This window comes from Thunnus albacares, chromosome 7 (genome assembly GCF_914725855.1).
Source record: "Thunnus albacares chromosome 7, fThuAlb1.1, whole genome shotgun sequence".
NCBI lineage: Eukaryota > Metazoa > Chordata > Actinopteri > Scombriformes > Scombridae > Thunnus > Thunnus albacares.
In genome coordinates, this window is record NC_058112.1 from 34,049,932 (window position 1) to 34,075,480 (window position 25,549).

Sequence of the window (25,549 nt, forward strand, 5' to 3'; positions counted from 1 at the left end):
TAATAATAATAATAATAATAATAATAATAATAATAATAATAATAATAATAACAATAATAATAATAATAATAATAATAATAATAATAATAATAATAGATTTCTCTTCAAACATTAGAGTTCTCTATCTCTCATCTACGAACATCATACAGCAATCTAGACCTTGAACATGCAAACAAAGACCAAATATTACAGTTTCTACTTTGAAATCTAAAAGCAGCATGAGGAACTTTTCACACAGTTCTCACATGACTTATAACCAGACATGCAGGCTGGACTGTATGAATAAACAAACTTTATCTAATAACAATCATTGACATAAAGTCATTCACCTCAGCAGGTCAAATGTAAAATGATTCGTTTTTTTTTTTGGAGTGTGTGTGTGTGTGTGTGTGTGTTAACATCAATAAATTGATGTTAACAGGTCTTAAAAAGTTAAAAAGTAATCCACATATTAACAGAGCTGTGATTGCACCATCTCTACCTGCTGTCATCTGAAGTCCCTCCCTCCTTCAAACATGAGAGTTCTCTAAACATTGTAATGAAGTAAAAATATCATCTACAAACAGCAGACATCAAGAAAAAAACTGTGAAGTTACTAAAGACAAATTTTAAAGTATGAAACCAAGCAAACTTACAGTTAACAGTTCAAACTACTGTCAGAAATGTGTGGAATGAGTGGAATGAGTCTGAGCTCCACCTGTAGAGGAGGCAGGACAGGTAGATGGTATCTGAACACCAGTCTGACCTGCTCTGACCTCAAATGTCTTGTTTTGTCCACAACCCAAAGATATTCAGTTTACTGTCATAGAGACTAAAGAAACCCGGAATTATTCACATTTTAAGAGGCTTGAATCAGAGAATTTTGAGATTTTCCTCTCAAAAAACTCAAAGACTCAAAACGGTTAATCAATTAAAATATTGGCTAATTCTCTCTGTTTCTGTCTGCGTTCATACTGACATCATTCAGTTTATCTTTACACCACCAGAGGGTGCCAGATCATTTCTAATGACAAATAGAGAAAGCTGTGGAAGAAAACCCACCAACATGTAACTCAGATTAGTTTTTACAGATACATTTGTTCTTATAATTCCTGCTGCAGTTAAAAAAAAAAAACAATTCATAAAACAATTATTTTTTATCAAAGTCAAAATATTGAGTCAAAATAGAGATACTCCTGGTCAAATATTACTCCAGTACAAGTGAAACTTTCACTCAAGTTAAAAGTACTGGAGTACTTGCTTTTAAAAATACTTAAAAATTCAAAAGTATATTTTCTTTTTATTGTCAATACATTTACATAACTGAATGACTCTGAAACAACCTACTCAATGCACTGACTTACTTGTAAGAACCTGTAGAATAAAAAACTGTAGAATATGCTACAAAGCCTATTGAAATGCCTATAGAAACACAATTGAATTGACAAAAGGACAGACAGCCCATTGTCATTTTCATTTATTTATTTAAAAAACTCCAACCCCATCCCCTCAAAACAGCATGGCAGTGTTCTGACACAGCTCTGGCAGTGTGTGTGTGTGTGTGTGTGTGTGTGTGTGTGTGTGTGTGCGTGTTCGTGCGCATGTGTGCATCAGGCACAGTGGGATTGCTTTAGATGCAGTTTCCTCAGAAAATAAAAATAAATAAAACAACTACCTACCTTAAAATCCCAGTTACACACTGCTAGCTTTATAACTGCACAACAGTAACACTGCAAGAAAAACCCTCGATATGAATCTTTCTTCATTTCAAAAATCTTCAGATATGGTCATGGGTGCTCTGGTGAGGAATTGTCATCTTTATCTGCCGTTGTCATCATTACCACCACCAAGTTCAAATTGAACTGTTCAAAAAACTGACAGCCTAGGAGGAGTAGTTTACTGTGATTGTTTTTTCTCCTGTGACAGCATATGGCCTATCGCATTTTAGAAAAGAAAAGTAAATTCATCTGCTGACTTCAACGATACATTTCAAAGTAACATTTTATGTTAAGTTTTTTATTAAGAGTGTTATAATATTCTGCATCCTCTGTTGCCATGGTAACGCTGATGCAAAATTGTGGGTATTGCTGGAATAATAAACAGCACTAAGCGAGACAGCCTTACCAACATCTACCAAACCCAGACCCTGTCAAAGACTGAAAACCTGCTGCTTCACCCACAACACCCTGTTCAGTGAGCTTCAGCCCCTCCCATCAGGCCCACGTCTTCAGGCCTCCAGCTGCAACAGTAACAGAGCGAGGAATTCCTTTATCCCATCAGCCATCGCTCTCTATAACACACAGCAGCACATAAACACTCCTGGTACTCACAGCAGTACTGTAGTCAGTGCTGCACAGTGGAAAGTATGGTATTGTGTATATTTCTGGGCTGCATTGTGTCTTCTCTCACATTAAATCTTTGTACTCCAGGAGCACTGCTGGACGCTGCTGTGTAGTAGTTTAGTGTATTTATGAAGGATGTGTGCCATGTGTGGACTATGTCTTGGATTGCTTTTTTCTTCTTAGTGCGTGTGTTTCTTTTATTGTGTTTGTTAAGTTTTGGACAAACACTGCAAACCAATTTCACTCTTAATCTTAATTTTTCTCTATTTTTTGACATTTGATAGACAAAATGCAAATGACTTTAAATATGAGATATAAACTATTCATTGTGACATCATATGTTTGCATATAAAAGCTAGATACCTTTAATATTTACACACAGAGCAACTCTGAAATGTCATCTGGAGCCATGAAGAGCCTTTAAAAGTAATCAATCAAATCTTTACAATCAATCCTAAAACAAACAGGTAACCAGTGAAGTGATGATAGAAATAGAGTAATATGATCTCTTTTCCTGCTTTTAGTTCAAAGTCTGACAGCAGCAGTGTTCTTTGCTGGTTTTATAGATATTATTTGAATATGTTTTAATGGTGAAAACAGGACTGGACCAGCTGCTGATATGATCATCAAAACTTAGACTGGAATCAAAAAATACAAAGTTTTTCACCACAGAACCAAGATATGATTTGACCTGCATGCAGGTTTTCTGGACCAATGATAAATTCTTTCACAATTTAACTGAATGAAATTTGTGGACATCCAATCTGTCACATCTGTCACATCTGGGCCCGTATTTATCAAGCGTCTCAGAGCAGGAAATCACTCCTAACTGGCCAAAAATGATCAGAGTGACGCATCTCTGCTTCTACTTTTAGGAGAAAAAGCCTTTTATCAACTTTCCAAACTTGGTAAATGATTCGTATCTCTGCCAATATTTAGGAGCTGCAGGAGATGGAGTTCAGGCAGAGATATTCCCTGAGAGGAGAGATGTTTTGGGAACGCTTGATGACACTGAGCTTATTAAAAGATTGTTTGGACTAAAACAGAATCATTAGTGAGACTGACTTTGTGTGTGATGCAGAGGAGAACACATGATGTTTCTACAGAACATCATTCAAATAAATACAGAACGTCCTCACAATGTTACACTTTATGGTAACGGGGAAAATGCAGCTGTGCAACAGTGACGATTCTGTCAGAAGCGACAATGATGGAAGTCATGAATCAAACTTTGATCTGGCTTAATGCACGTCATAAAGATAATGAGCATGACGAGGGTCCTCAGTTACAGCCCACTAAAACTTTGATTAACACAGAATCATGTCAGCTGCATAATGAAGGATATCTCAACTTCATTACAACAGCTCAAATATTTTATAGGCTTATTTTTATTGAGGCTCCTTCAAATAACAGCAGAGCTACAGCCTGATATTTGAGAGAGGAAGATGCACCTGAACAATATATGTTTCTATTGTTACGCTGTATTTACCTTCATGTAGAGAACACAAGTTAACTTGGGGAGTAGTTGAAAGAGGAATTGGACAGTGGAAGAGAAGATGTTCTTCATGGAGAGGGTTTGCAACATGTGTCTGTGCAACATGTGCAAGATGCAGCACTATTACAGGCTGTGAAACCATGTGGCTGAACCAAGATCATTTCACACAGCTGAGTCTAATTACCTGTTATCTTCATTAACATATAGGCTACATTTATCTCTCAGACTTTCTTTACACTTTGTAAATATCATATGATGAATTTTGGCATCATAGTTTTGTTCCATAACCTTGGTAAGTTACCTGCCTGTTTACCTGCCTATACACATAATATACCAAATTACCACTGTTTCATATTTCCAGCTGAGACTGTGAGAAAACTACAACACGTCATCATTATTTCTACTTTGCTGCTCTGACTGTGGTAAAACAGCCACGTCTCACTCTCTCCCAGGAGTAATCCTTCTCCTGCTGACAGTCACAGTAAATTCTCTTCTGCTTCATTAATTAGTTTTAGTCCTCGTTAACTCTTAGTGTGATTCTGAGACGCTTGATAAATATGGCCCAGGGTCAGAGTCTGACTTAAACACCTGTTTTTAATCTTTTCTGCATCAAACAGATCATGTATAACAAATCTGTAAAGTGCTGATTCAACAAAATCCAGAGATAACTGCTCAGTTTGTAGTCAGTTAAGAGACTTAAGTGAAGATGACAAAATCCAGATCCAGATTCTGGTTCAGATGGATCATCAGGATCCAGCTGATCCTCTCTCAACACACACTCCTGGATGTTCACTCACAGTCAGAGTCTGTGTCAGAATTACACTCCCAGCTGATGAGAGAAGAAGAAACAACAGAGGTCATAAATCAGTGTTTAGTGAGACTCACTTCATCAGCTGTCAGTCAGTGATGCAGCACATCCAGTATAAAGAGCAGCAGGGACTTCAGTCCTGTTCAGACCAGAAGTGGAACAGCTGTGCAGCGTAGACTGCTTCCTTTCAGCTCTCATGTTAACGTGTTGGAGTGAATACACTGAGCTCCAAGCTCTAACACCTGCACAGACTTTTGCTATCAAGTCTGTTTACTCTGCAGATTTCACTGAAGTACACAGAGGAAATAAAGTGCTGAGAGTCATGAACACATCATTACTGCAGAAACAGAGACATTCACTCATCAGTTTACTGATGGATTTACTGTTGATACATGTGAACTGTTAGAAAAGTTGAAAGTTACAGAGTCTCTGTGGGATTTGAAGATCTTTCCTGCTGTTAAATCATCACATGACAATCAGTCAGAGCTCTCAGCTAAACAGCTGCTGTGATTCCTGGACTTCAGCAGAGGTTCTGGTTTGTATAAAGACCACATGGTTACTAAACGTAATGATGCTTGTGTGAAATCAGAGCCAGTGATTTGCAGGCTTCAGTCAGACTGATCTTAGAGCTCTGACAAAGATGAACTGATCAATTCTTTAGTGTTGAAATGAGAGAACAAACACTTTCAGATCAGATTTGATGGTAGGACAGTTTGATGATGAGGACCACTGTCTCTATACATCTTGTAAGACTGTCAGCTGTAATCCAGCTTTATTTCCTGCAGATATGAACACAACAACTACAGTCGTCTTCACATCAACTCAAACACATGATCACAACAAGCTTCTGGCTGATCTGATTGGCTGACTGTTCTCTCTCTCTCAGTCTTTCTGTCCAATCCTGAAGCCTGTCACCATTCTCCTCTCACAGCTTCACTGAGGAAAGCAGCCACTGAGAAGGTTGAAGGTTCTCTAGGAAATACTGGATCTTTGCTTTGATACTAACTGTGTTTAATACAATATTGCTGCAACCAGCACAGACTGTCTCCAACTCTCTACTGACCTCAGAGTCTCCATTCTACAGTCTGGACTCTCCTGAAGATCAGACAGCTGCTTCACGTCTGAACTCGTCAGGTCGTTCAGTCTCAGATCCAGCTCTCTCAGATGGGATGAGGGGTTGGATTTCAGAGCTGAGGCCAGAGAATCACAGCTGATCTTTGACAAACTGCAGCACCACATTCTGAATAAAGAATAAATGACGTCACTTTAGAAAACAAAGTTCCTTTTTTAAATCATTCAATGTTTCATAATCTGTTCAGATGTGAAGAAGGTTTAGAAGCTGCTGGAACAGCCTTCAGATGATCTGAGAGGAGCTGAAAATATACATATTTTTAAACATAAACTAAAAACCATCTGTTTAGTCTATCTTTAGTTTATCAACATTTTACTGTTGATCATTATGAATTATTTTATTCTATTTAATATTTATTTACATTTTACTATTTTACTCATCTATGTATATTGTGCAGTATTTGACAACTTTTTTTGTTATTTTTATTGCTTTATTGCCTGCTTTTATTATTTATATTTTATTATCTTAACTACACATTTTTTATTGTTGTCTTATTTACTGAAACTTTTTTGCTTTTTTAATTGCTTTGGTGTTCATTAGTCTCTAAATCCATTTTTAACATCCTACGTTTTGTCAGTTGCTTGTGCAGCACTTTGAATTGTATTTAATTCGTTTGAAAGGTGCTATATAAATAAAGTTTGATTGATTGATTGATTGATTGATAGAATGTAGAAGTTTATAAAATGGAAAGTCAGCTGAACCCAACAGGATGCAGGCTAAAAACTGTCAAATACAAACAGTGAAAAAGAGCTCTCATTAATATTGATGACAACATGCTGCTACTACAATAAAGACGTTGTGACTTCACCTCTTAAACTCTGCAGCTCCACCAGTGACTCCATCTATACAAACTCATGTTGTGCAGCCAAACACAAGTAAAAATGCAAAAAGACTAAAACATGATACATATATATATATATATTTTAGGCCTACATGTGCAAAACAGTTGAGCAACAATAATAAAAGACCTGCATCACTTGCAAGGGTTTCATCATTATGCACATTTAAAAAACATAAATGCTATCCCATAATGCAACACATGGACTATCAGTTAAGTTACTGCCTTCTACTGGATTAAAAATAAGACTCCGTTCTCCTATTTAATCTAAATGATTATATATAAAATAAAACTAATATATATATTCCCACCCTCATCCCATTCTCTGAGAGAGTCTGAAAGCCTCTCACCAGCCTCTGCAAATAAACTGTCCAATATAAAAGACAAAAAAAGTTTCAGTGGTTCAGAGTGAATTATCCAGTGCAGATTTTTCTTGTTATATGAAGGTTTTAAATGTGCAGCTCAACATTGCTCTGACACAGTCAATGGACTTAACCACTGAAGAAGAAAATAGACTTTCCCATTAAGATCCTCAGTGTGGATCAGCATAATATCAGCTTTATGTCTGCAGTTTAGTGTCACCACAACTGTCACATCATATTAATCTCAGCACAGCAGTAAGAAATGGTGTCTGACCTCAGAGTCTCCAGTGTGGACTGAAGACCCTGAGGTCACCTGCATTGATCTCTGTGCCCCTGTGTGTGTGTGTGTGTGTGTGTGTGTGTGTGTGTGTATGTGTGTGTGTGTGTTCTGAAGGATCAATATCAATGATCAGACATTATTCATTAAAACTCATTAAAGAATGTAATAAAGAAATATTTCTCCTTCATCAAATAAACCATTTAAAACAGATATTAGTTGAGAGGATCTTCTGTATACAGATGTGACTCTTTACCAAAAATTATGAACATTAACTGACTTTAACAACTAACAGTGGACATTTTCTACAGTTTCTTTAAGAATCAGTCATCTTTATAACTAAAGGCTAAACTTTGTACAGTAAAAAATGAAAATACGGGAAAAAACAACTTCATAGATGTAAGTTATGTATGTACATAAATTAGGTTCATTAATATCAACAATAGTAACAGACAGTCAGTGAACTTACATCAGAGTCTCCAGTCTACAGTGTGGACTCTCCAGAAAATCACATAGCAGATTCAACCCTGAATCCTGCATGTTTTTGTTTCCTCCCAGGTCCAGCTCTCTCAGATGGGAGGGGTTGGACTTCAGAGCTGAGACCAGAGAAGCACAGCTGATCTCTGACAAACCACAGTTCCACAATCTGAATAAAGAATAAATGACGTAGATAAAAATCCATCATAATCCATCAGGTGTGTTCAGGTTTTAAATGTGTAGTTCAACAGTATTATGTCCTCATCAATGAGCTTTTCACTAAAATGAGCAGAGTGACGTTGTCATTGTGTTATTATGGATCATCATCATGTCAGCCTTCTACAGACATCATCCAAATGTCACCACAACATTCAGACACATATTCATGTCAACACTGATCAATAAATTGATCAGATGTGCACTGAGCACAGTGAGAAACATGTTCTCCTAATCCTAGATGTAACCTAGAGCCATCCTTTACGAATATACCTGCAGGGCCATATTTATGCTCCTGTTTACTGCTGGTGCAGCTACACAAAGTGACATTTTATCCTGACAGGAAGCATCATGCACATGTTGAAGCGTCACCTGTTGTTGGTGGCAGACACCAGACACGACTACAGATACAAACTGCATTTGGTAATATGATTTGCTCTCTTTGTGTCTGTTGGCCTGTATGAGTTTAAAGTGAGTGTGTCAACAGTTTTCTTACGGATGTTTGTCTTTTTTTAATTAGTGACTAAGTTCAAAGTGAAACCAGCGGTTCAGTACGGTGGCCCTGAAGTGCAGATCACAACGAGAAATAGGAAAACACAACAGGAAATCAAAAAACACAACAACAAATAACAAAACACAACAACAAATGACAAAACACAACAACAAATTACAAAACACAACAACAAATACCAAAACACAACAACAAATAACAAAACACGACAAGAAATCACAAAATACGACAACAAATAACAAAACACAACAACAAATCACAAAACACAACAACAAATAACAAAATAAAACAATCGCAAAAGCAGACAACACAACAACAATAACTTCTAATGGAAAAGGTAGGTACCTGCTATCGACAAAGCTTGTTGCTGATTGGACGCTCTCCCATTGACAAGGATCATCGCTGATTGGACGGACGCACTGTCCGTCTTTTTAACAGGAAGGATTGATTCATAACAAGATAAACAATCAATGTTTTACTTTGTTTTCTGTTTTTCGTGTGGAAAAAAAAAACAAAAATCCACATGCTTTTCCTGTTTTAGTCTGCAAATCAGCAATTGGAATAGAAAAGAAACCCTAGATAGACAGACAGACAAACAAAGGGACTAATTTGAGAAAAAAATTCAGAGGGAGATCTTTCCAAAAAGTTTTTATTCATTCATTCGAATAAATCACAGTATCGCCACTCGGACAGACGTGCTTAATACATTTGGGCCCTAATTTAACTGTTTAACTGAATAAGTTCAATGACAAGAACAGCATAGTGGGTCTTAAGCTCACAGACTGTGTGGACATCTCCGTGTGCACCTGCTATGTACATGCAGCAGTGCAACATTCAAAAGGGATGGATGACGGTGAATATAAATCAGTGAGTGCGATGATTAATGCTCTCTCAGCCAGTCACATAGATGTGAAACAGTTGCGCAATCGTAGTAAACGTGATAACGACAGCTAAACAAAAAGAGGGCTTTTCTTTAGGAAATGTCTGGATTGTTCAAAGTGTTACAACATGAACACACATCATCAAAAATCTGAAGAGAAGACAGATGGAGAAATTATTTTCATCAGTGAGTTGGCATAGTAAAAAAATAATTAATTTGGTGAAGCCATTGATATGATTATATTGAACCGATCGATATTTCAGCAATAATTTTAATGTATCTCACCTCGTATACTAATGTAAAATTAATGTTACACAACAGTGTTTGCACTTCAATGTGTTTCAAGAGTAAAATGAGACGCTACTTTTGGTAAAAAGAAAGTTGGAAAAGAGGCTGATGAGCCCAGGTAAATGGACGCTCCTTCATAAAAAGCAGAATATCAAGGTATAACCGACCAGTCTGCTGTGTGTAGAGGTGTGTGTGCTTATTTTGTAGCAGCCTGGTGTAATTTTCAGGCGAATTAATGACGGTAAAGAAAGTGAACAGCTGTGTGTAATGGCACTGCGCTCTTGCGCAGATGCAACCTCTGGTCCATTTACTGCGTCAACACATAGCCTAGACACGGTCATCTCGACTGCCATGGGAGTGCGAGTGCTGACAGTGAAAGTCCATTTCTGATTCTATGGCTGTTTGCACTATAGAATGTTCTCATGTTGCAGTGCTTTACTTGGATTTTTAAAAAAATATTTTATTTTTATTTTAGATATGGTCACTGGGTGAAGCAGCATAACCCCATATGAGGGGGATAAAAAAGCAAATGGGGATTCTCCCTCCAAATCACACTATCTATCTATCTATCTATACATATACATATATATACTTTTTTTTATATAGCAAAAAACAAGTTGTTTTCTGGATTGGGTTTCTTTTGTATTCCAATTGCCAATTTGCAGACTAAAACGGGAAAAGCATGTTTTGTTTAGTTTTTAATTCACACGAAAAACAGAAAAACAAAGTAATACATTGACTGTTTATCTTGTTATGAATCAAGTTGAACACAGCTCTGGGCGGAGACTACACGGACCCCAACGGAACCGTCCAATCAGCGATGATCCTTGTCAATGGGAGAGCGTCCAATCAGCAACAAACTTTGTCGATAGCAGGTACCTACCTTTTCCGTTAGAAGTTAATGTTGTGTTTTCTGCTTTTGCGGTTGTGTTTTGTTATTTGTTGTTGTGTTTTTTGATTTGCTGTTGTGTTTTGTTATTTGTCGTTGTGTTTTCCTATTTGTCATTGTGATTTGCACTTCAGGGCCACCGTAGTTCAGGCACTTGGACTGACAAACTTTGAAAACTTGTAATTTGTGAATGTGTTATGACTCAAACTAATTTTAAAATTTAATTTAAAACTTTTAAGTCTAAAACCGTTATGGATTGAAATTGGGTAAATATAAGATGGACAAGAGGAAAACACAGTCAGTGAACTGAACTCAGAGTTGAGAGGATCTTCTGTATACAGATGTGACTCTTTACCAAAAATTATGAACATTAATTGACTTTAACAACTAACAGTGGACATTTTCTACAATTTCTTTAAGAATCAGTCATCTTTTATAACTACAGACTAAACTTTGTACGGTAAAAAAATGAAAATATGGAAAAAAATAACTTCATGGATGTAAGTTATGTATGTACATGAATTAGGTTCAGTTGTTGACCATTAAGATCAACAATAGTAACAGACAGTCAGTAAACTGACCTCAGAGTCTCCAGTCTGCAGTTTGGACTCTCCAGTCCAGCACACAGATGCTCCACTGCTGAGTCAGACAGACTGTTCCGGCTCAGGTTCAGCTTTCTGAGATGGGAGGGGTTGGACTTCAGAGCTGAAGCCACACCTTCATAGTGAGTCTCTGAGAGTCCACAATTAACAAGTCTGTAATGCAGATAACATACATACAATATACACTTTAATAATAAATATGGATTCTAGGCATTCTGGGGTCCGTTTCACAAAGCAGGTTCAACAAACTCTGAGTCTAATCCTGAACTCTGAGTTGATCTACTCTGAGATAGGAAACTCTGAGTTTCCGGTTCCAGAACAGCTGATTTGAGTCAGTTTATTCAACTCGGAGTAGTTTCACCTGGAGTTAAGCGCGTGCACCACAACTATAAAAAGCCAGCATCAATGGAGCCCCGATTCAACGAGTCACCATGGCAACGGGGAAGAGGAGGGCGGCGTTTTTCACCCCACTAGAACTAGAAATCTTAATGCGATAATACGGCGAGTTTGAACATGTTTTCAAAAAGAAGTGCAACACCGCTGCAGCTGCAAAAGAGAGGGAGACGGCGTGGGAGAACATCGCTGCTCGGGTCAATGCGTAAGTTTAAATGTAGTCCTTTGTAATCACAATAATATTACAGAGGAAAACTGCTTGATTGGTCGCCTATTAATTTATTTCATTTAGGTCCAGTCCCGCGAGGGAGAAGCGCACTTGGCAGCAGTTTAGGATGAAATATAAAAACATTGTTCAAACAGGTGAGACCTCGGCATAATCTCATGGGGGTACCTCATTTTGATCATGTTTTACATTGTAAAGTAAATATTAAGTGGCTGTTTGATTGAGCAGCTGTTTTATCCCCAACATAATGCTGGTTTCACACACATAAATGTCTTCTCATCTACATCATGTTCTTTTAAATAATTAAGCCTATTTAAACTAACACAGACTTCCACTCAGCCAACAGAAAGAAGGCAGATGCCCGTAAAACGGGTGGTGGTCCAGCACCGCCACCTCTAACGGAGGCAGAGGAGCTGGCCATAAGCCAGACTATAGGAAGGCCAGTGGCTGGCTCCGACATTGTACAAAAAACTTCCGTTTGCAAAGAAACGCAGCGCAACACACAATATCTGCTGGGATGTGAGAGCATGACTACAATTGGTAATGTTGCAAATGTAAGGACGGATTAGGTTGTGCATGTAGATAATGGACTGTGACGTGAAACGGTACCGCTCAAAAAGATAATTGTCTGGAAATGCTAGAACATCTATGCGCGGTCTGATAACCATCTCTCAACGAATATTTAATTTTCTGCGCAGTAATGCTGCACCTTCATCCACGGGATCGTTATCAAAATGACATGCCATGTTAGTGAAAAATGTTACTGTGCCTAATGGACTTCTAATATACTGACTCTGATTTTTTTTTTTCTTTTTAATGATTTTTTTAAATGACAGACGGCAGAACTAGGCTACGCCAAAACTCGCCTGCTGACTGAATGAATGAGGAAATCAAATGGAGTGTGTGGCTCTGAAAGAGGGCGGAGACTGAGAGAAACTCGAGGTTCATTGAGAAAAACCTGGTCCCGACCAGGTTAGGTTCATAGAGTCTGTTGCTACGGTAACTGACCGAGAGCTTAAGTTACCCCTCTCTGTGAAACAGGCTAGAGTTATCCCTCTTTCTCTGGTTTGAGTTACCTCCCTTTTTGAAACGGAAAACTCAGAGTTTCCCTCATTTCAGGGTTAACAGACCCTGAGTTTTCACTAAACCTGCTTTGTGAAACGGACCCCTGATCACTAAACAAACTAAGATGTCATGAATAGCTCAGTTATCTCTGTTGGCAGAGCTGGTCAGCCATTAATCATAAGGTTGGTGGTTTGAAACTTGAGCTCATTCTGTCCACATGTCCAAGTGTCTTTGAGCAACACACTCAATCCAAAATTGTACGTGTATGTAAAAAAATGTAAGTCACTTTGGACAAAAGCGTCTGAAAATGAAAGTAATGTAAACGTGTCATGTTGTGATTTACCCTTCAAATCAAAGCTGAGTTATTCAGTAACTCTCCTCACTCTCTCTGCTGCTGCACTGCAGACTTTTTAATGGGATTCTCTGTTTTGGTTTCATCTTGAGGACAAAGGCAAAGAAAATGGAGTTGCATTTATGCTTCTATAAAGTCCACAGTGATTGCATCTTATTTGTCTTAAATGTCTCCTTGCTTTGCTCACTTGAGTCGTATCCTTGTGTCTTAGTCCCTCCTACCTAAGATACAAGGGAGAGATGCAGGAAAAGATGTGAGGGAAGAATAATCAAGGAAACATGTTTTTGGACGTCCTTTCCTTTCAGGCGTCATCTGAAGTGACGTCAGCTGTCAGTCTACAGGTGTTAACAGCTCTTCAGTGTCTTTTGATGTGCTGGACTTTAAATGTGATGTACTGTCTAAAAAATGAATAACGGCGTACAGTTACCACTGCCAGCACAGTGATGTAGTGATGTTCTCCAACATGACAAAAGACAACGTGAAATATCTCTGCATGTTTCTCTTGAAATAAACTGTTTGACAAACATCTGCATGTTATATTGTGAACAGATCCATCAAACAGTTTGTAACTGCTCAGACAGTGAATACACATTTCTACTGGCAGCAACTTTTTCTAAAATAATTTAAACTTGTGGTTTATGTGTTTTAAGGAAAGAGGAAATATGTAAATATATCTGACATCAATGTTTACTTTCTACCTTGTCACAGTCTGGCTCTATGTATCTTCTTCTCAGCTCTGAGTCTGGCTCTACTAAGTTCACGTCTCACTCACACCAACTTTCTTCCTCACTGCTTTATGTGACTATCTAGTCATGTACAGTGCTGGTTATGGAGCAGCTTGTTTAGTGTTGGCTTAGTTTCTCTTCATCTTGACATCACTCTCTTAGGCTGTATTTATTCATCATCATTTATGTGTTACACTTCTGTTATCCAGTCCATTTGCTCATGTAATTTTACTCATCCATACGATGAGTTGCCAGTTTTTATGGGCATCTTATTTCACCACAGTAGTGATGTCTGTATATAGTTTGTGTTCAACATTAGATGCACTATGCCACTCCCATCTGCCCTGCTATCACTGAAATCACCTCATTCCCCTCACCTGAGCTTCCCGCCCATCTCCCTACACACAAACTATAAGGAGACAGTTTCACCTTTCTCACTGCTGTTATATAGGAGCATGTGTTTAGTTTCAGGAATAGTTATGAGGAAAATGTAATCTGAGACACTACTGCATTTTATTTTATAGGTACATCATCTGTCTCATTGTGTTTTTTGGGTTTTTATTTTTCTGTTTGCTCTGTGTTTCCTTCCTGTGTTCATGTACTCTTCCCCAGCCTGCTTTTCCCTCCTCACTTTCCCTCCACACCTGCCCTGCATCAGCCTCGTTAGTCCTGCCCTGCTCCCTGTGTCTTCACCAGCCAATCAGCTTCTTTCCTGTTCTCATGCTCCACCTGCACCTCATCCCCTCTTCAGTTTAGTTTTATTTAAGTCCTGGTTTTCAGTTCAGTCTTGTTGGATCCTTTGTTCTGTGTTCTGTTCAGTTTTGTTCTGCCTGCACTCAGACCAGGATAAAGATTTATTCTTCAAGTTCCTGTTTCCTGCAGTCTCCTGTGTTTGGGTCCACCTGCTCTGCTCTTCACAACATACCTGACACACAGGGATTTTCAGCCTCATAGAAACTGATATTTAATTAAAATGTGTTTTCTGCTGACAGACAGCAGACTCACCTTCCCTCCCTGACTATATCATCCATGACACAGGGTAAATTAGGAGGAATATAAAAATAAATATCTAGTGAATGATGACAGTTGTTTTATGCTTCCTTTATTAATCAGGCCTACAGTCAAAATTTTCATCCAAGATTTTAAGCAGACTAGAAATCAGAAAACAAATCAAATCTTAACTTGGGAGTAATATTACACCTGAGTTTGTTCTGTTATTTGTCTCGATATAAAACTGAGATGTTAGTGATGTAATATCAGATAGGTCCGATCAGCTGCTGTGTCTAATCACTACAGATTTCCAATAAAGGGTTGTGTCGGTTTGCTAAAAGATGAAGGATGGTCTTGTGTACTGTTTACTCCCTCCTTCAGGCAGCCTCCTCTCTCCTCTAAACAGAAATAAGCAAATTCAAACATACTTCATGATGAGACCAATTTCCGGGTCATCCGAGAAGAAAGAAGACATGAAATAAGGTCATGAGAAGCACCCATCGTATCAGAGTGTCTCCATAAAGTTCAAATGAAATTGTCTTGCTCATAAAACCTGAGCAGCTTCAAACTGAGTCTCTTCAATTATCACCGTGCACTCACAGCAATTAAGTGTTATCAGCAGGAAGAGCTTTGTAGACTTTTTATGCCCTGGGTTTCGCCTCTCAGGCTACATACAAACTGGTAGCTACAGCAGATCACAGATATTACATGTATGTGTCTGTATATAAAATAAACAGACACATTATAGAAAGGTACAGCAGGTTCTGTCCACTGGAAAATACTGTTGTCTATTGTGATGAAATAATGACTCTTTAAACATTTTCAACAAAAACTTGAAACCTGAAGATATTTTGCTGAATTTGTATTAAATCCAAAGGAAGAAAACTTGAAGGTGAACAATAAACTGTAAAATCATTATAAATAAACAGAATAACTGTGTTTACTAATGTGAGGTATAAACACATCAACAATAATAATAAGATTTTCTTGTTCTCATACCATTTGAAACATCTGAAGAACATTTGAAGTGAAGCATTATAAGTCAGAGTCGTCGTGTTCACATCCACAAACCCTCAGTGGGATAGGTGCTGGATACAAAATCTATTCAACTGGGATACAAGGAGAACTCACACATTGGAATCACAGCTCCATTTAAATTTACTAGTAACATTTCAACTGATTGCAGGTCTTCCTCAGACAAATACCCACAGGAGGGAATATTAGATATATTCCTACCCTCATCCCATTCTCTAATATAACTTCTCAATTGAGGTTCTGAGAGAGTCTGAAAGCCTCTCAGCAGCCTCTGCACTTCCTCTCCAGTAATAATCTCTATTCTCTCAGATTTCATATCTGCCTCAGCGGCACAGTTAATCACCATGGACAGAGGTGCTCAGAACTTCATCTTGTCCTCACAAAAACAATATTCATCATGCTTCCTACCTGATAAGTTCTCCTTCACTTCTTGAACCTTTTCATTCCTAGCTGCTTCCTCATGGCTCAGCCTTCTCTTGGACCTGATCCTCATGACTTCCATCTCTTTCTTTCTCTTTGGACTGTCTGCTTGCCTCATGTCTCCCCCCACACTGATTACACTGGGGTTCTTTTTCACAGTTTCTGCTGCTGCACGTTTCATTTCCACATTAACCACATCTCCCCAAATCATGTCTACACACAAGCCAGCTGTGTCCACATTTCCAACAACGTCTGCACTGAATGTGTTTGGGAACAAACAGCCTTACTGGGTAACTGATATGATCTAAGAATACTTTGTCAGGCAGGATTTCTGATTCAAAATGCAACACACCAGGGACCAGATGCATAAAACTCTGTGTAGATTCATGACTAAAACTGTGTGTACGCATAAAGCCACAAACATGCAGACGCTTTCTTTTCATCAGATTTATAAAGCCATGCGTATGCATGGCTCTGTTTTATAAATCTCAGTAGTTGAGGAACTGGGCGCACGTGCACGAGCCTCATTTCCACTCCCACAATTAACCATAAATGGATGAAGACACACCCTGAACCAGCCGTTTTTAATATCAATTGGTCACCTAGTCTGTACAGCTGTCAATGAAACAAACGGGAAAGAAGAAGTGCAGTTTCACAGATTGTGTTGCACTGGCGAGTTTCTCCAACAGCCAGAATAGCCGCCATTACACACGGCTGTGCAGCTCTTTATACCATCCATATCATTAATTCATCACATGGACTGTAAACCATCGTCAGCAGTAATATCTCAGAAATGTAATCAACATTGTAGTTTGTAGCTCATATCTAAACCGACTTTACAAGGTGTGCCACAACTAAGGATAAAATTAAAAAGAATGATAAGAGCAAAATAAAATGTTGGCTCCTATGTAAATTAAAGGAATGACAAAATTAAACACAAAAGTAATTAATCAATGTTAACTTAATAAATGCGCCTTTGATTGGCATTTTACAAATATCTGTGTTAACACCCCAAAAGAACCAAAAAACACGCACAATCAGTGCAGCTGGTTATCAACCTAAACAAACAATGTTTTACTAAAAGATTCCGTCTCTCAGCTTATATTTCATCTCCACCTCATCACATCAGCCTCAGATCTCTTAGGAAAAACATGTGTACGCCTGGTCTAAAGTATGCGTGAGGTGTTCACATTCTCACCGCACATTCTGTGTTTATAAATACCAGTTTATGTGCGAGAAATGGCGTGTGCATGGTTTTTGTGCATACGTTTCGTTTATGCATCTGGCCCCTGGTCTTGTTTCAAACCTTTCTCTGTCACTCATCCTGATCATTCAATGACTGTCAACAACTTACTGGAACTCTTCTATGAAGTGGGAAACATGACACCTGCTAACCATCTAACTCATATTTCCAACAACTTCTTCAGCTGTGTCTGTGAGACACATCCAACAATGATCAATCCATTTCTTTTAACATCAACTAAGTTGACATCACCAAGTTTGTCCTTAATCCAACTGGCGACTTCATGTTTGTTCAACAGAACTCCAAATCTGTCCTTGTTCCCAGTCAGTTTTATTCCAGCCAAGTGGATTTCTCTTTCTTTCTCTCTATCATCACTGTAACTTCAAATTTCTTCTTCTTTCTTCTGTTTTCTTCCTGATTTCTTCCCGCTACCTCTTTCAAGCTTGTTCACCTCAATCTTCCTTCCGCCATCCTTCTATGGGACTGTCATGACTCAGGGCAGCTAATATAGCAGCTAGCATCTACCTTACTTTTGAACTTGAAATAAGATTTTTGTGCACATTGTAATAACTCCATTTCTACAAAGTAGACATTTTACACGTCACACAGTTCTAACTGAACCATTTACAATAAGTAACCACTGCATACACACAACACAGTGCACATGTACACATGTTCACTGAGTAAAGGTGCAAATGCAAAGTTTTCTCTGGATTTCAAGAATCGCTTATTGATCACTCAAATAAGAATTGCAATTAATCACAACTATTTTATTTATTTTGTGTCCAGCAAACTCCAAAAACCTGAACCCAACAGGATGCAAGTTAAAAACTGACAAATATAAAAGACAAAAAAAGTTTCAGTGGTTCAGAGTGAATTATCCAGTGCAGATTTTTCTTGTTATATGAAGGTTTTAAATGTGCAGCTCAACATTGCTTTGACACAGTCAATGGACTAAACCACTCAAGAAGAAAATAGACTTTCCCATTAAGATCCTCAGTGTGGATCAACATAATATCAGCTTTATGTCTGCAGTTTAGTGTCACCACAACTGTCACATCATATTAATCTCAGCACAGCAGTAAGAAATGGTGTCTGACCTCAGAGTCTCCAGTCTACAGTGTGGACTGGAGACTCTGAGGTCACCTGCATTGATCTCTGTGTCCCTGTGTGTGTGTGTGTGTGTGTGTGTGTGTGTGTGTATGTGTGTTTTAAGGATCAATATCAATGATCAGAAATTATTCATGAAAACACATTAAAGAATATAATAAAGAAATACTTCTCCATCAAATAAACTTTTTAAACCATTTAAAACTGATATTAGTTGAGAGGATCTTCTGTATACAAATGTGTCTCTTTACCAAAAATTATGAACATTAATATACTTTAACAACTAACAGTGGACATTTTGTACAATTTCTTTAAGAATCAGTCATCTTTTATAACTACAGACTAAACTTTGTACAGTAAAAAATGAAAATATGGAAAAAAAAAATAATGTCATGCATGTAAGTTATGTATGTACATAAATTAGGTTCAGTTGTTAAACATTAAGATCAACAATAGTAACAGACAGGCAGTGAACTGACCTCAGAGTCTCCAGTCTACAGTTTGGACTCCCCAGTCCAGCAGACAGATGCTTCACTGCTGAGACAGACAGCCAGTTGTTACTCAGATCCAGCTCTTTGAGATAGGAGGGGTTGGACTTCAGAGCTGAAGCCACAACTTCACAGTGAGTCTCTGAGAGTCCACACCCAACAAGTCTGTAATGCAGATAACATACATATAATATTCACTTTAATAATAAATGTAGATTCTAGGCATTTTGATCACTAAACAAACTAAGATGTGACGAATAGCTCAGTTATCTCTGTTGGCAGAGCTGGTCTGCCATTAATCACAAGGTTGGTGGTTTGAAACTTGAGCTCCTTCAGTCCACATGTCTAAATGTCTTTGAACACCACACTCAATCCAAAATTTTACATGTATGTAAAAAAATGTAAGTCGCTTTGGACAAAAGCGTCTGAAAATGAAAGTAATGTAAACGTGTCATGTTGTGATTTACCCTTCAAATCAAAGTTGAGTTATTCAGTAACTCTCCCCACTCTGCTGCTGTACTGCAGACTTTTTAATGGATTCTCTGTTTTGGTTTCATCTTGCAGACAAAGGCAAAGAAAATGGAGTTGTATTTATGCTTCTATAAAGTCCACAGTGATTGCATCTTATTTGTCTTAAATGTGTCTTTGCTTTGCTCACTTGAGTCATCAGCCTCGTTAGTCCTGCCCTGCTCCCTGTGTCTTCACCAGCCAATCAGCTTCTTTCCTGTTCTCATGCTCCACCTGCACCTCATCCCTTCTTCAGTTCAGTTTTATTTAATACCTGGTTTTCAGTTCAGTCTTGTTGGATCCTTTGTTCTGTGTTCAGTTCAGATTTGTTCTGCCTGCACTCAGACCAGGATAAAGATGTATTCTTCAAGTTCCTGTTTCCTGCAGTCTCCTGTGTTTGGGTCCACCTGCTCTGCTCTTCACAACATACCTGACACACAGGGATTTTCAGCCTCATAGAAACTGATATTTAATTAAAATGTGTTTTCTGCTGACAGACAGCAGACTCACCTTCCCTCCCTGACTATATCATCCATGACACAGGGTAAATTAGGAGAAGGAATATAAAAATAAATATCTAGTGAATGATGACAGTTGTTTTATGCTTCCTTTATTAATCAGGCCTACAGTCAAAATTTTCATCCAAGATTTTAAGCAGACTAGAAATCAGAAAACAAATCAAATCTAAACTTGGGAGTAATATTACACCTGAGTTTGTTCTGTTATTTGTCTCGATATAAAACTGAGATGTTAGTGACGTAATATCAGATCAGTCCGATCAGCTGCTGCGTCAAGTCACTACAGATTTCCAATAAAGGGTTGTGTCAGTTTGCTAAAAGATGAAGGATGGTCTTGTGTACTGTTTACTCCCTCCTTCAGGCAGCCTCCTCTCTCCTCCAAACAGAAATAAGCAAATTCAAACATCCTTCATGATGAGACCAATTTCCAGATCAATTTCTGGGTCACCCAAGGAGAGAGAAGACATGAAATAAGGTCATGAGAAGCACCCATCGTATCAGAGTGTCTCCACAAAGTTCAAATGAAATTGTCTTGCTCATAAAACCTGAGCAGCTTCAAACTGAGTCTCTTCAATTATCACCGTGCACTCACAGCAATTAAGTGTTATCAGCAGGAAGAGCGTTGCAGTCTTTTTATGCCCTGGGTTTTGCCTCTCATGCTACATACAAGCTGGTAGCTGCAGCAGATCACAGATATTACATGTATGTGTAACAGACACATTATAGAAAGGTACAGCAGGTACTGTCCACTGGAAAATACTGTTGTCTGTTGTGATGAAATAATGACTCTTTAAACATTTTCAACAAAAACTTGAAACCTGAAGATATTTTGCTGGATTTGTATTAAACCCAAAGGAAGAAAACTAGAAGGTGAACAATAAACTGTAAAATCATCATAAATAAACAGAATGAATGTGTTTACTAATGTGAGGTATAAACACATCAACAATAATAAGTTTTTCTTGCTCTCATAGCATTTGTAACATGTGAAGAACATTTGAAGTGAAGCATTATAAGTCAGAGTCGTCGTGTTCACATCCACAAACCCTCAGTGGGATAGGTGCTGGATACAAAATGTATTCAACTGGGATACAAGGAGAACTCACACACTGGAATCACAGCTCCACTTAAATTTATTGGTAACATTTCAACTGATTACAGGTCTTCCTCAGACAAATACCCACAGGAGGGAAATGAAGGATATTTATATCAAAATGACCAGTGACATAATCAATGTGTCAAGATATCCTCATCACTATGAAAATAAAAACATTGATGTGAATAGAAATATGTTTTCCTTGTGATAAGGATGTCTTGACATGTGAATGTGCTTGCAGGTACTCCTTGTAGTGAAGCACTACTCATGTATAACTTTGGCAACAAGCAGGTGTAACACATGTTTAACACTTTGATAGTGTGCATGTGTGAATCTTTACTGTAATACTGATGGCAGCTTTATAATGTTGATAATCACATCTGGACTTACCGAGCCTTTCTGCAGTTCCTCACAGTTGGGATGAGTCTCCGTTTTCCCTCCTTTGATGTGTTGTACTTCTCCAGGTCCAACTCATCCAGAACCTCCTCTGACATCTGCAGCATGTAGGCCAGAGCTGAGCAGTGGATCTCAGAGAGTTTCTTCTCTGATCTGTTCTCTGACTTCAGGAACTCTTGGATCTCCTGATGTACTGAGCGGTCGTTCATCTCCATCAGACAGTGGAAGATGTTGATGCTTCTGTCAGGAGAGATTCTTTGGGTCTTCATCTCCTTCAGGTTGTTGATGGCTCTGTGGATGATTTCCGGACTGTTCTCTGTCCGACCCAGCAGGCCTCCTAAGAGACTCTGGTTGGACTCCAGAGAGAGGCCATGAAGGAAACGCACAAACAGATCCAGGTGGCCATTTTCACTTCTGAGAGATATCTCCATGGCTCTCTTCAGGAAGTCATCCAGAGATGAGTAACTGTAGTCTTTTCCCAGGAAGTCCTCCAGTACCTTTGTGTTCCTGCTGGTGTAACAGTGGTACATGTAGACTGCAGCCAGAAACTCCTGAACGCTCAGATGAACAAAGCAGTAGACTGTTTTCTGGAAGATCACACTCTCTCTTTTGAAGATCTCTGTACAAACTCCTGATAACACCGAGGCCTCTGTGACATCAAGACCACACTTCTTCAGGTCTTCTTGATAGAACATGATGTTTCCTTTCTCCAGATGTTCAAACGCCAGCCTCCCCAGCTTCAGAAGAAGTTCCCTGTCAGCCTTCGTCAGCTCCTGTGGACTTGTCTCATGTCCTTCATCATACTTGTGCTTCTTCCTCTTTGTCTGAACCAGCAGGAAGTGTGAGTACATGTCAGTCAGGGTCTTGGGCAGCTCTCCTCTCTGGTCTGTAGTCAACATGTGCTCCAGAACTGTAGCAGTGATCCAGCAGAAGACTGGGATGAGACACATGATGTGGAGGCTCCTGGATGTCTTGATGTGTGAGATGATTCTGCTGGACAGCTCTTCATCGCTGAATCTCCTCCTGAAGTACTCCTCCTTCTGGGTGTCAGTGAAGCCTTGTACTTCTGTTACCCTGTCAACACATGTAGGAGGGATCTGATTGGCTGCTGCAGGTCGGGATGTTACCCAGATGAGAGCTGTGGGAAGCAGCTTCCCCTCGATGAGGTTTGTCAACAGCACGTTGACTGATGACTTCTGTGTGACATCAGACACGACCTTCATGTTGTTGAAATCCAGTGAAAGTCTGCTTTCATCCAGGCCGTCAAAGATGAACAAAACTTTCCAGACAGCGAGCTTCTCTGCTGTGACCTTCTGTAATGTTGGATGGAAATCATGGATCAGCATGAGGAGACTGTATTGCTCATCTTTGATCAAGTTCAGCTCCCTGAACGAAAGCAGAATCACCAGACTGACATCTTGGTTTTCCGAGCCCTCTGCCCAGTCCAGAGTGAACTTCTGCACTGAGAAGGTTTTTCCAACGCCAGCGACGCCGTTGGTCAGAACGACTCTGATGTCTTTCTGTTGGTCAGGTAAGACTTTAAAGATGTCGTGACACCTGATTGGAGTGTCATGGAGGGTCTCCATCTTGGAAGCTGCTTCAAGCTGCCTCACCTCATGTTGGGTATTAACGTCTTCACTCTGTCCCTCTGTGATGTAGAGCTCAGTGTAGATCCTGTTGAGGAGGGTTTCACTTCCTGCTTCATCAGTTCCCTCAGTCACACATTCACATCTCCTCCTCAGACTGATCTTATGTTCATCTAAAACCTCCTGCAGACCACTTTCTGCTGAAAGAAAGGAAAAAATGTATAATTAAAAAGAAATATGTCTGACTGTGTTAATTTCCAGTAGGATAGAGGAGGTAGATTCCTGTCCTGTTTTCAGAGATGATGACATCAGCAGACAGATCTTCAGTCTTACTTTGTACAGTGCTGGTCTGACTGTCTGTCTGCAGTCCAGGTCTTGTTCTGGATCTTTTTCCACACTGTGGACAGGAGGAGTCTCCTGATGAAGCAGACTGGTCCCAGTATGAGGTGATGCACAGTCTGCAGAACCAGTGTCCACAGCTGGTAGAGACTGGATCCTTCAGGACGTCCTGACACAAAGAACAGCAGGACAGCTGCTCCTCCACAGAAACACCCCTCCTCTTCCTCTCTCTGTGGACATGAACGAATTCTTTATGACACATGACATTAGTGGTGGCCAACCGACAGCTCACAAGTTGATGCAGCTCTTTCCCTACATAAACAGTCCAGACTGTCAGTATTTGGACAGTTACACAGTTTTTTGATCTTCAGGCTCTGAGCTTCAGCACATTCAATTTAAATAAAATAATATATACTATAATTACAAGGGTTCAGAAGTAATTAGACAGACACAACAATGTACCAGCAAAAGCAAAGAAGAAGAAGAGTGCAAACTAGTAAACAGTGATGTAAACCAGGGGCGCCAGATTCATTTAAGAGGGCCAAAAAGTTTCTGTGTGTGTGCGTGCAAGGCATTTTCATATTTTCTGCAGACACAGACATGCATGTGCGCACTAATAAACGGGGTTGCAGTGAGATAACTTTCCAAAGTTGTGAATATTACTCCAGTGCAGTGTTTTCTGATCAGCCTTTAAATGCAATAATCTTTTACTCCAACCGGACTTGCAAGATCATATTTCATCGTCTCACTGACACTTTAAACAACATGCCCGCACCAACACAACCCCTTGTATTGTTCTACACGGGCGATCCATACGAGCTGCTTTATTACAAACAATTCCACCGTATAAACCTGGAATCTGTGTGTAACAGCTGACCTCTTTATATACAGTCAATGGTACAGTAGACGTGTAGCAGAACACAGAACATTAATTACCGTCAGATCATGACCGATTCGGTGCAAATTAAGTTATTGCTGCTGTGTCACATGCGTAGATGTGCACATTACTCTCTCAATTTAAAGATGCACTTATTTTTTCTGCTGCTGTGTGATGCTGCAATTATTTATTGGAATCAAAGGAAAGAACCTGACACACAGCAGCTGTGAGCAACAAATAGAACATCAGTACTGATGTTACTGCCAAATATTCAATGACACCTGAACAACATTAATGTAAGATTCATACATTAATCTGACACGTTTCAGACCTGCCTGACTCACATTAATAGCTGTAGTCTATTCTGACAGACATTTCAGTACATTATGTTAGTTAGAGATGCGGAATACAAGAGAAGTAAAAGAAGCAAAATACATGGAAGTATGTTTGTGATTGTGGAGAGCTCTGTGTGTGCGCATCTCTGCTAATTAAAGCCACACAGTTTGAGGCTTTTGTGCTCTCCGCAGTTTTCATTATGGACCGATCTCTGTGCTGATATGTGGAGAAAAGCCTGAAACACTTTAAACAGCTCAGCTTACTGTAAAAAGTAACTTTACTGTCTGTAATACAGCCACGGCCTGTATGTGTCTTGTTATGTGCAGCAACATATTTCTCTTCCTGTTGCTCCACTGTTACATTAAAATACCAGTTTTAGGGCTGAAGCAGTAGCTTCAGTAGCCAGGACCCGAAGCTTTGGCACCGCGCTCACAGCTGTTGTGTTCACTGTTGCTGTTGACATGAACACAAACGGGATGTGTTCTTTTTACCGTAAGTGTTGCAATATAAGGGCATTTGAGGGGAAACAGTGATTCGCAACTTAAAAGGAATGTGGGAGGAGGGTAAAGTAGGGGTGCCAAAGGCCCCTTGGCCCCCCTACTTCCAGCACCAGTGATGTAAACAATGCAGGATTTAAAATACTAGCTGCAAAAAATCGACTTTGCAAATGTTTCATGAGGAGGGAAATGGATTTAACACATTTGTTAGACCACAAGGATTCACACAATGTGTTTTGGTCAGTAAGTCAATG

The 25,549-nt window shown here is 39.1% G+C and overlaps 1 protein-coding gene across 5 annotated transcripts in view; it reads right to left on the reverse strand.

Annotated features, from left to right (window-relative positions):
- Nucleotides 1–2,959: 2,959 nt before the first annotated feature.
- LOC122985148 (protein NLRC3-like) overlaps nucleotides 2,960–25,549 on the reverse strand; it is an 84,943-nt gene continuing 62,353 nt past the window's right edge. For 3 of the 5 annotated variants that reach the window (XM_044355584.1, XM_044355588.1, XM_044355587.1), the window contains 4 exons: nucleotides 11,076–11,249; nucleotides 7,703–7,879; nucleotides 5,688–5,864; nucleotides 2,960–4,645 (listed from right to left, as the gene is read on the reverse strand). In XM_044355584.1, the coding sequence (XP_044211519.1) occupies nucleotides 4,606–4,645; nucleotides 5,688–5,864; nucleotides 7,703–7,879; nucleotides 11,076–11,249 (568 nt within the window). In that variant the 3' untranslated portion in view covers nucleotides 2,960–4,605. Of the gene's footprint in view, nucleotides 4,646–5,687; nucleotides 5,865–7,702; nucleotides 7,880–11,075; nucleotides 11,250–19,134; nucleotides 19,309–21,654; nucleotides 23,444–23,579; nucleotides 23,816–25,549 lie in introns of all 5 variants that reach the window. The other 2 variants (XM_044355585.1, XM_044355594.1) reach the window with 2 other exon arrangements.